Source organism: Rhamphochromis longiceps, linkage group LG17 (assembly GCF_057381845.1).
Source record: "Rhamphochromis longiceps isolate RC_006_pf linkage group LG17, R_longiceps_female_GT1.1, whole genome shotgun sequence".
Taxonomy (NCBI): Eukaryota; Metazoa; Chordata; class Actinopteri; order Cichliformes; family Cichlidae; genus Rhamphochromis; species Rhamphochromis longiceps.
In genome coordinates this window covers 9264543-9276703 of record NC_140573.1, presented here as the reverse complement: position 1 = coordinate 9276703, position 12161 = coordinate 9264543, and the positions used below count along the sequence as shown (strand labels likewise).

General features: G+C 42.1%; 1 protein-coding gene across 1 annotated transcript in view; it reads left to right on the top strand.

Annotated features, from left to right (window-relative positions):
- The first annotated feature begins 10249 nt into the window (after positions 1 to 10249).
- Positions 10250 to 12161, top strand: part of LOC146649275 (glypican-1-like) — a 50406-nt gene continuing 48494 nt past the window's right edge. The window contains exon 1 of the mRNA XM_085386211.1: positions 10250 to 11016. Within this exon, the coding sequence (XP_085242337.1) occupies positions 10866 to 11016 (151 nt within the window). The 5' untranslated portion in view covers positions 10250 to 10865. The remainder of the gene's footprint in view (positions 11017 to 12161) is intronic.

Genomic DNA, 12161 nt, shown 5'->3' with positions numbered 1-12161 from the left:
TGAGCTCACTTTTGGTCAAATTTAAAAACAACTACTCATTTGCATGATCCATATAAATGCTCTAAATGTAGTTTTGTTCAAGTGTTTCCATCAATTAATACAAATTATGCATAGTCTTGTAAAGTCACAGTGTGACACTTAAAGCGAGATAAGCTGTTTTGGGGTTACTCTCATCATGAAAAAGAAAACTCCTCAAATTTAGTGAGTGATGGCTCCACAAATGAAATGAAAAATGAGCAATCTTGGCTTCAATGAGTAGCTTGGATGAAGTTTAAAATGCAATAAGTGTCCTTATCCCATCGCCAGACTGGAGTGAGATTTGAAAACCTCAGCCCAATCAAAACTGTAAATTAGAGAGCAAACAGGAACCTTACAACAATGAGTCATTAGCCACTGTTATTGAACCTGTTATAAAAAAATCAACTCTAAACTCTAGGCTAGCAAATTTGCTGCAACAGAAATGAAGCACAACAAATCTGCATCCTTTTAGTCATCATCATCAATCTTCACTGAATGTGCCACACTCCACAACCTTTGAAAAATTGCTGCAGACTGAATTTTAATAACAGATACAGGGATCTCTAGAGTGGAAAGTGTTAACTTTTATTAATGACATTGGAAACACTTTTAATTAAAAAATAATATCACGGAAAAAAACAATAACAAAACTGTGGCATAGACCTGACCTTTATATGCAAATTCCACAAAACCGAATCTCCGCTAGAACAGAAGATAAAGTTCTGTAGGTTTACATTTTACCTCATAATAAATATTTTTACTTCTTTTTAGATTTGGATTTTACTTTTGGATCATTCACTACATCTCGGTCACTAAAAATAGATTTAAACATACAGACACTGAAGCTGTGAAAGCTTTATTTATGTATATGTTATATGGGAACGTGGCTGCAGGTCTTTGGCCTCTGGCCCTGCGCAAGATTACTGTGATTGGATTGGCATGGTCACAAAGTTGGCACAGATTACTTGGCTGGCACAGGATCCTGCCGAGGCATGTTGGGAAATAAAGACATCACTGAATGTGAATTGCCACCAAGAAGAAGAGGGCAGGGGAGGGAGAGAAAGCACAAACGGGAGAGACTGGGAGGAGGAATGTCTGCCATCCCTCATCCTTATGCCGGCAGATCCAAGTTCCACCCATGATGTCTGTGTCATTCTGAAACTTTCTTTATTATTTCATTTATTTTTATTCATTATTGTTGATATTTCTTTTCTACTGCATTTATGGGACAGATCCCTGCTTTTGCCTGATGAAGCCACGATCTGCTTTGACTAATTTCTCAGGGGAAAATGTCTTTCTTGTTTCTTTCAGCCAAAAACCGCAAAAGGGCTAGAACAGCCTGCACAGCCCTGAGCTATAAGAACAGAGAGGAAAGCAGGAGGGAGATGGGCTTAACAGTAAAGTAGGTGAAAATGAAAAAAAAAGGAACTATATGAGGATTCAGGGCTGAGAGAGGCAGGGAGACAGAGCGTGTTGCAGGATGTTCTTTCGATGAGCTGATGAGGTTTCTTGCTGAATAATATCCTTCCTCTGTGCCGGCACTAATGAAATCAGAGCTGTGATTATTGTTGACCCTGTCCATGGGTTATGACTGAGGTTTGTTCTATTTAAAATCATATTTATTACCCTGTTAGTATGTGTAGCCTTTGAAACACACATCATATCAGCGAGCACTGATTGCAGACATGTTGATGTGCTCCGTGCAGTTTTAGAGCTTCGTTAGCTATAAAAATGGGACTCGAGGCAAAGCAACGCAGTGGGATTTGTAATTGATTTAGAAAGTGCCACGACACAACTGCAAAGGTCAAACTGGTAAATGCTCGCCCTTTGCTGACATCCGCTGGATTTTATCGTATATCTGTCTGTTTGGAAATGAGCCCTTGAATTTACCCAAATCAATTTCCAGTGATGTGCGCTCATGCTTTTATATCCTGAAGAGCAACATTTTAGGGACTTAGTAAAAGGGGAACTTAGCGTCTGATCTGTGCGAATGAGAACATTGTTTTTGAAAATGTGTGGATTTAGAGCATCCGATTGCTGCCTAAATCCAAATAGCACTGGCGTGGCACTGCAATCTTAATTTAGTTTGAGTGTTTAGGAGCTGTTTAACCACAAAAGCTGATCGTCTTCACAGTAGTTGGCAGCCTCCTTTTTCAAAGTCTATAATGCCAACATCAGGGCAGCTCTAGTGAAGCAATTAAGGATTAAGTGTCTTGCTGAAAGGCACTTTTAACTTCAGCTTCTGTGTGGAAGAAACACTAACTGTTACTACAAACTGCAATGCCAGAAAGACATCGAGGCTTTCTATCAGTGCCGTAAAACCAAACCAGATTCAAGGCCCATATCATTCACCTTTTTAACAAGTTAATATAAGTGTCTCATGCAATCAGACCCAGGACTGTTTTTACGTCTGTAGCTCTAATCACATTTGAGCTGCTGCTGTCAAAGCAAACTTTTTTACACGTGACAGAGAAATGCACAAAAGTGAACAACACAAAGGAGGTTGTCTGGTTAGTTAGTCGCATTAAAAGCTGACCAGAGGAGGGGTGTGGCTCACCTTGGAAGTTAATACATTTCGGAATCTATCCGGGATTATTTGGAAGTTCTCTTTACCACTGTGAGCTAAAGATAGGGCACATATCACTGACCAGTTATGGTCGAGAGATCCTTCTGCACGCTTTTCACCTTTAGCGCAAGTATGCAGACTCAGATTACACTCAGTTGTTTTTAAATATAGCTGAAATCACAGCATGTAAATTGGTTGTTTATAGGTTTCAAACACCCACTCTATATCTGACATCTGGCTATGTCCATCTATATAACAGATGGACATACATGCATAGTCAAAATAGGACAGTGACCTCCTTGCAACCAAGAGAAAGACAAATGGTGGTTGTCAGATGATTGCTCTGATTTTTTTTTTTATCATGCAGCGACCGATTTAAAGTAGTTGCCAGAACCAACGGGTCGCTCCGAGGTTGAAGGTGCAGCACCCTGAACCTCTGGACAACTAATGGCAGTCATAGAACAAGTGCAAAGGTCACTTGGTGGGAGGCATCCGGTCTCCAAACTACTGTGGTCTGACTTTGACTGATTGCAGTCACTCTAAAACTGATAGGAGAAAGTTTGCAAATACTTGCTGTCTAATAATAGTTATAAACAGAGACTGTTTGCCAGCATGTTACAATCAATCATCCTACCCAGTAGAGTCCATGCAGACCCCAGAGAGAATTTTGAATTTTTTTATTCCATTTTCAATTGTTTTGTCAGTTATTTTGTTCCTATTGATGTCAGAACTTTGTTTTCTATTTCTGCTTTGATTAGTGCTTTTTAAAAATGCAACTGTTTTGAGGTCCCAGTGGAACCTAGTCAAAAACACTCAATTCCACCTACGGAGTTTTAATAAACTGAAATCAGTTTGGGTAGTAATTTAAAGCCTCACATAGTATTAACAGATGTAGGAGTACTTTGTCAATAATTTTTAAGAAGACTCAGATTGATCTTCCCACACTGGAAGCCATCAACAGCAGATGTTGCTCGGCATACCTGAGATATCTGGGACATGCTCGGGGTCATGCCACACATGGAAAGGAGTCAGCAGTGAAAACATCACCTGCAGATGTGACTGTCCAACAGTAACATCAGAAAATCTACTCAACAAAGTTTGCTCCTGAATCACAAGAAGGCAACAACTGTTTGCTGTGCCACCAAGCCTTCATCATAGCATCAGGCAAACTGTGTGCTAAAACTGCCTGTAGTGTGTGTTAGCTCGACCTCCACAACCATAGGGAAGGCTTGGTTTGCCAGCAATAAATGAGATTCATTCCTGGCGAGTGCTCGACCTGGTTATGGCTGCTTTTTGTTGCTTTATGGACAGAATTTCTAGGTACAGCCGAGGGTGGAGGGTTTTGGGAGTCGGTGGTCCAGATTGCAACGAGGTGGTTTGAGTGTGAAGCGGTTGGAATGAGAATGAGCACCTTTAAATCGGATGCCGTTGTTGTTAGCTATTAAAATCACTGCATGAAAGGCTATTATTTGAGGGCCCAATGCTTCCACTTTTTTCCAATATTGAAGACCGCATTGAAAAACGGTTATTTTATGTATCAGACCACAAAAAGATGCTCCTCTGCCACTGCCTAACAGTTTTAGCTCATGTTATTGTGTGACACTGCTGCTTGAACTAATGTCTTAACTCACTCGTGTGTTAAAGTGGCAGTAGGGGGTCACTAGAGTCATTAGGGTTCACCATCAGGGTGGAAATCACTGCTTATCAGTCCAAAGATTCACAGATTAATTTGTTTCTGCATGTGTGGTTAGTAGCAACGGTGCTTTTCTCAGAAAGACTCGTTCCTACATGCAGTTAGGATGCCTTCAATGGTAACTTCAGAGTGTTTTCAGGTTGAAGCAGGCTCGAATTCAGCTGGATGCCAGCCAATCATTCACTTCCACTGCATAATTCCAATGCTTATTCACTAAAGCTGAGAGAGCTTATCTTGAGTGACAGATTAGCTTGGACTTTCTGGGGCAGGCAAGACATTCAAGTTTCATCATCTTTGTGATTTATGGTCTGTTTTTGTTTGCGTACAGTGTAGCGTAGGCACTCTTTCTGACAGACACTTTCTGGCAGGCTTTCGTAAATGTCACTGCATCGAGCTACCTAGGTAAACCCCCTTGCACCAATGCGTTGCTTCGTTCAGCAGAGTCAGACCTCACCTGCATTTCTTGTCTCTTACTAGCTCGGTGCCTCACATCACCAAGACAGATTGGCGTGTGTCAAGAGAGTCACTAGCTGAAAACCTCTTGAGAGTGAAATATGTGTAGTTTTGACTTACAGACTTGAAAGGAGACAGAGCAGAGCAGCATATACTTCAGGAAGCCGTATACAGGTCACAGCAAGCTAACCTGCTTTGTCTTTTAGAATCTTTAACCCTGACATCCTCATACTCTGAAGCCTTACTGGCATGCACATAAAAAAATAACCAACTTTTACGATATATCTGCACAAACTATAAGGCTTTGCATTTGAGGCTGCGAAGAGCTAGGAGGAAATGATTGTGAAGAGGGGATAGATTGGAACGTATTAAAGTATTAGAACTTTCTTCTCGTGAATGCGTGGGCAGATATGAGAGGGCAGGAAGTTCACAGGAAGAGAAAAAAAAGGGAGTGAAGCAGAGTTTAGACGAGATCAAGAGCAGAACTAAGCACATGAAACCAGTTCAATCCTTTGGTTAATTCAGCTGTGTGTATCTGACCTGGCTTGACTAGCCTGTTGTGGCGCCTCAGGAAAAATAACTCAGACATGCAAAACTGAGTTTAAAAGGAAGGTTCAGGACATGTCTCATTTATTTATGCTACATAAACTGTGATTGAAATGTGCAAACAGATGGGCAGGGACACAATCCGACAACGTTTTGGCATCACCGCTTTGTGGCCTTAGCCGACACTGAAATCCCGCACTAGCGCCTTGCCAGAAGGAAAGTCGAGATGCGCTTGGTCCTACAAACAACATCCACATTGTTGCAGGGAATTAAAACCCTCAAAAATGTGTTTGATGGCAGTTCAAACCTTTTTCCTAGTTTTGACGTTTTAATCTGACATTTGGTGCATGTTGAATGTATTGAAAACACCGTTCTCATATGAAGACTGGCTGCACCGACTCTTCCCTGAAATGGGAAGTTCTCATTCATATTCCAGGCATGGAATACAGGTATGTGGCACGGGCTTTGGGTTAATCAGTGTCTTTCTCCTGAGGGTTAAGATGCCTGGTATGTCTTTTAATCCTAACAGTATTTAGCCTGCCAAGGCAATAAGTCATTGGCTGGATTAACACTTGCCCTGGTGTAGAACTGAGCACGTGTGTGCATGTTGGCTTAGGTGAAAGTCTAGCTTAACTATTTCTTGTAAATTAGGTGCTTAAAAGCGTTGGCATTAGTGTCCAGTTATAACTGCTGCCACTGTTCTCTGCTATATTTCAGAAACTGGCTGCAGGGATTGAGTGCAGCTGTTGAGAGATGATGTGGCTCTTGGCTTAAGTTCCCTTTTATCCTGCAGGTGCTGATGGAACTGAGGTCAGGGCTTAATGGAGGCCAGTCAAGTTCAAAACAAGAAATCTCTTCATGGATCTAGTTTGTGCATAATAGTTTTGTCCTCCTGAAATTCTAACTGTTCCGGCAAAGTGGGAAGCACAATGTTGTCCAAAACTCGCTTTCCAAATGATGGGGTCCATGTACATCTACTCACATTCACACCTGTCATATGTAAATGTTTCAGAGTCAAGATCAGTGTGATAAGATATGGCATGAGCTGGAAGCACACAGCACACAACTGTAGCTGATGTTCTTGAGGATTATATTGAGATGTTGTTTAAAAAAACAGAGTAAAATGATTTGTTAAAAAACCCAGAAACAGAAAATATATCAAGAAAAATAATTGCTTATTTTGGATTTGATGACAGCAACACATCTTGGAAAAAGTTGGGATAGGGCCATGTTTAACACTGTGTAGCATCCTCTCGTCTTTTAACAGCAGCCTGTAAATGTCTGGGAACCAAAGAGACCAGTTGCTGAAATTTTTACTATTCTTTATAGTGTTTTTGGTTTTATGATGCTCCAAATGTTTTCAGTTGGTGAAAAGTCTGGACTGTAGGTTGGCCAGTTCAGCACACCGACTCTTCTGCTTCTTCTTGTAGCCCTGCTGTTGTGCCCGATGGAGCTTGAACCTCTGCTTGTGGATGCAAACTGTGTTCACTGACAGTGACACAATCATGTCTGTTTTGAATGCAGTGCAGACTGAGTGCGTGAATATCACAGGCATCCGATACTGACTTTCAACTTTGTCTTCTGCGCACAGAGATTTCTCCAGATTCTCTGAATCTTTTTTTGATATCATGTAGATGGTGAGATATTCAAAGTTGTTGCAATTGTATGTTGAGAAACATTATTCTGAAACTGTTCTTTCTGACCTGTGACCAGTTCATCTAATTTATTGTGAAATGCTCCTCCCCCATCCCAACCTTTTTCAATCACTTCACTGCCATCAAATTCAAAATGAGCTAATATATCTTCATGAAATAATCTCTGTTTAAACATTTGATATGTTTTCAAATTTCTATTGTGAATAAAATATGGGTTTGTAAGATTTAAAAATCATCTCGTTCTGTTTTTATTTACATTTTGTACAGCGTCCTGTCCTTATTTTGGGAACTGGAGTTGTAGTAGCACATGCTCTAAAAGTCTAATCTGTGTAGCATCACTCACATGGGACTCAACATTACATTGTGTGCCACGTCTACATTACCTTGTAGTTGCATTTCTGGTGTGTCAGTCAAATTTCAGGCTTGCCACTGACCTTTTCCAGTCAGCTTGAGGACCTGGCGCTGCTGATGCTGTTGCTAGGGGAGGATGTTGGATGAGAAGATTGGAGCGGGTCTGACAGCTCATTGGTCACATCCACCAGCCACACCAAACTGAGCCGGAGGAAGGCACTGAATCTCTACCAGCCACTGACCTCCCTACAGTGGCACACGAGACATTTGGGACTCCTCCATGAATCAGGGTTTTTTGCTGAAGGCTAATTTCTTCTGTGTACATAATATGTCTTCTTTCATGCATTTACTTGTAGAAAAAACTCTTGAAGGCTCACATATACTCTTGAATCTGACCTCACTATGTTTCTGTGGCAGCCGTTGGACTAATATTTGCCAGCTGCGGGCCAACTGAACACTGTGTCACTGAGGAATCATCCAAATCCCTTAAGCTTTGAAAGTCCCTGGCAGAGGTTTCTGCAGAATGTTGCACAATATCTTAAAAAACAAAAACAAAACCTTTCTGTTAATGTCACAGGTATGATTTTCCAGCTAAAATGTGTATTAACAATTTTACTTCCCTTAACATGTGCATAGTAAATCTATCTACACACAATCATTTGAAATCCAAGTGGTTTTGACATCAACACAATAAATTATACAATGAAATCAAATTACTCTCGTGTAAGCAAATCATTAAAAAGTTTTACATTTTTTATTTTTTTCCTCATCTCTAATTGTACTCTAATTTATGGCTGCAGATGAACTCCCACACTTGCATTTGATTTTATGCAAAGATCTTTTTTGTGAGTGTTGTTGTTTTATTTGCCATTTATCATTTTAGTCCTGGGTGGTGCAAATGAAATGAGGATAATAAAACCAATACTCTCTTTCCTCGTGTAAACTGTTATTTTCTACTAATGGGAATAAATATTATTTTATTGCCAGCAGATGCCTGAGAAAATAGAAAGAAAAGTAGGTTCTGAACCAGAAACATTCAAATTAACAAAACGTCTTATAAGCCTAAAAACACAGAGACTATTATCAATTTTAATGACTCTTAATAACTTTACATTTTTATATTCCCAACAGCAGTTTTAGTCATTGTTACTAGTAAGTGCAGCACTATGGAAATGGCAGTTATAGTAAGCAAGCAATGTTGCTGTACCACACTGTATAGCACATTCTGCGAGTAAAACTGTGTGATCGAAGTTTGCCCAAACGACATGAAAACTCACAATGTACAGACAGTTCCACACAAAGTCCAGCAACCTAAGACTCCATAACCAAGGAAAAGAGGGAGGGTGAGGATTACTGTGAGAGCCATTATTCAAGATGAAAGAATGAGTATCCATGAATATATCACGAAGTTGGCCCCCCGGGGTACAGAGCTACCTGAGTGCTGCAAGGAAAAAGAAGACATACTCTGGAAGACACGCGCCTCCATGGGGTGTTTCATCGGCAGAAAGAAAAACTGGCTGACATCCTACCGGTTGCTAGAAAAGGATAGCATATTCCAACATTAGAACAGATCCACAGAGGCGGGAATCTGCCACAGCAGAAGGAACCCAGGGTGTAAGCTGTGCAACGTTTCCCCTGAGACTGTCCAGCATGTGGTAGCATGGACATAAGATAAATAATAATAATGTATACTTTATTGATGCCCATGGGGAAATTGCTCTCTCTGCAGCCACACCGAGGAGCAGTGTGTAGGGACACACTCTTAACAGGAGACTTGAGGAGCCAGGGATCGAACTACTAACCTTCTGATCAATAGGTGACCTGCTCCTGAGCTACAGCCACCCTCTGGCAAAGATGAGTAAACTGTCGCTAGGTTTTGGATAAAGTGAACACTCACAAACCTGTCAAACCTGCATTTGAAACGTTGGCTACCATAGCAGTATAGTATTGCAACATGGCATTTGGGTCTTCTAACTAAAATAGGAAAATAGGAACATAAATAGTGCCATCATTGCCAGACCTGCTTGAACTTTGATCTGGGTCAGACCTGCTTGCTATGGGGGAAAGTGGTCAGAGGGCAACAGGACTAAGGCCCTGCAGGACTTCAGGCAGCTGCTGGACAACCAACCATACATAGTGGTGGTTGGCCAAGAGCCGAGGACAGAGGGAGCTTACATAGATTTATTAATTCCAGCTGACAATGACATCAGACAAAGAGAGTACCAGGGGCTGAAGCAACAACAGGAGCAGACGTGGAAGGTCATGTCCAAAGTGGTTCCAGTGTTAAATAGAAGCATTAGAAGCTGTAACCCCTAGAGGCTTCGCATATTCATGTGCAACATCTGAGCTCTCTGTCCTGAAGAGTAATGCAACAAAAATACTAGAAGAACTCTTTGACGTGCTGTGCATTCAGAGGTGCTCTTCTGCATATCTTGGTTGTACAGAATAGTTAATTGAGATACTGTGAAACAGTTTGACCAGTCTCCTCTGATCTTTGAATTCAACAAAGCAGTTTCACCCGGTGAGTCTCCGTTAACTTTATAGTTTCTCTTTTCAGGCCATTCCCTATAAACCTTACAGATGGCTGTGCAGGAAAATCCCAACAGATCAGCAGTTTGGTGCTACATTCAAAGTCACTTCAGTCAGATTTCTTCCCCATTCGTATTCTGGGTTTGAACTTCAGCAACTCAGCTTGAGCATCTCTGCGCGTCTAAACGCACTGATCAGATATTCACACGAGGGATCAGTTGAACACGGGTAACTAATAAAGTGGCCAGCGAGTGTGTGCTGTTGGAAGACGTTTTCTGTGCTATATTTTTTTTGTAAAGACCTGCAGGTGGCACTGTTTTGCACACGGCTAGTGCAGCACAAAACCCAACACAAAGAGAGGGAACGAGAGAGAGAGAAAGAGAGAGCATCAGCACGGACTGCTGCACACTCCCGTCCCACCAACACACATTTCATTGTCCCAAAGCTTGGAAAAGGGACCGGGCATGTCTCCTCTTGTCTAAAGCCGCATTCAGAGCAACATTTTTGATTTTTGATTTTGATCTTTGTTGCACTTTTTCCATAATCATGAAGCTGCACAGTCAGACCGCGGAGCTTCACGGGCTTTGACACCTGCCCTCCTTGCTCGCTCACTCTGTCGCACCCCCCTCCTCTATCTCTCTCTCTTTTGTCTCTCGCATCTCTGCAGCTCACAACCAGCAGCACCGAGCAGAGGGAGGAGGTGGAGGAGGAGCAGCACGGTGTATCTGACACCTACAGTCCCACGCGTCGCAGCCCCTCGTCTCTCGCACAAACATCCCGGACTGGCTGCCACGGGCGCCTCCTCCTCTCCCGTGGCTGTGTGTGTGAGAGTGAGTGTGTATGTGTGTGTTTTAGTTAAGAGGAGTGGAGTTTGAACGGGACACGTTGCTTTTGTTTGTTCGCAGACCCCCCCGCCTCCCCCCAAACTCTGAAGAATAATAACCAACATAATATTAAAAAAGAGAAAAGGCAACTAAACACTGTGGATAAGAGTCTAATCCAAAAACTGTCGGGGATTTTCTGCGTGTGAGGAAAAAGGACTACACCTCCAAAGATGCGTCTGCCGGTGCTTCTCTGTGTGCTGGTGAGTCTGTGTGCCGCACCGGGCCCGGTGGCCGGGGCGGATAGAAGCTGCTCCGACCTGCGGCAGTTCTACACCGGGAAAGGGTTCACTTCGGAAAGGGTTCCTCAGACTGAGATCTCCGGTGAGTTTTTTTTGTTTGTTTTTTGTAGTTGTTTTTTAAATTCATTAATTGTTTTGGTGGTAACAAAGAGGACAACACTTAACGCCCTCCACAGGAACGATAAAGTCAAGTTTTTGTATCATAATTTTTTTTTAAATTTCAGATCGCTCCAACTATTACAGCATGTTGTGACATAATTCTTAAATGACCCCCCCCCCCCTCGTGCCTTGCCTTATTTTGTGGGATTCTTGAGCGGCTGTTCAGGATGCCATTCTGTTGCATTATACATAGTCTGTGCTAGATCATTTTTATTCATAAACATTGAGTGCTTTATTGTGGTTTGCGTGAATGGGAATTCCATCTATGTTAATAAATCAGCTTAAGGTTTCTTTTTCTTTTTAAAAAAAGAAATGTTCCCAAAGGGCAGCTTTGCTGAGGGTTTATTATTATGCTGCATCCCAGTTCGTGTGCCTCATTGTGCGTCTGTTCAGCCTCTCTGTGCACTCTTATACACCCCCCTCATTCAGCATCTCAGTGTTTCCCAGTCTACAGTCCTTCAGGGTATGCTCATTGTCTGCTGAGGGCAGAAATGCAGGTGGGTGTGAGCCATGTGTCTTGTGGAGCCATTCCAATCTATTCATTGTTTTTATATATTTGTGTTTGCTGGTGTTTGTGCTCCAGGTGTGAAGAACTGTTAATATAACCTAGAGGGGGCGGATGCAGACTTGTGTCCCGGGGCATTTTTCATTGTCCACCTTGCTGTGGATGGACTGCAGGTGTAGTGTGTGTGTGCGTGTGTGTGTGTGTGTGTGTGTGTGTGAGACCCAGTAGATGCTGGAATTTGCATAAACTAATAATTTAGGCTCGCCTGGGGCAATATCCAATCACAGCTCTAGCTACAGCTCAGCGATCGCACAACATAAGCTGCCGATGAGCTGAATAAAAGAAGACGTGGTTTACACTCATTTTACTTCTTTTGTTTCATTCCTGTACTCTCATCGTGTCAGTCAGTCATCCAACTAGTCAGGCAATCATGCATTTAGTCAATCAGTGAATTACCCAGGCAGTGAAAGTAATCAGTTAGCCTGATCTCTCGTCTGTCAGTCAGACAGCACACATCAAAGTCTCTCTATCTTGTCTCTTTGGCTGCTGCAAACCATAAATGC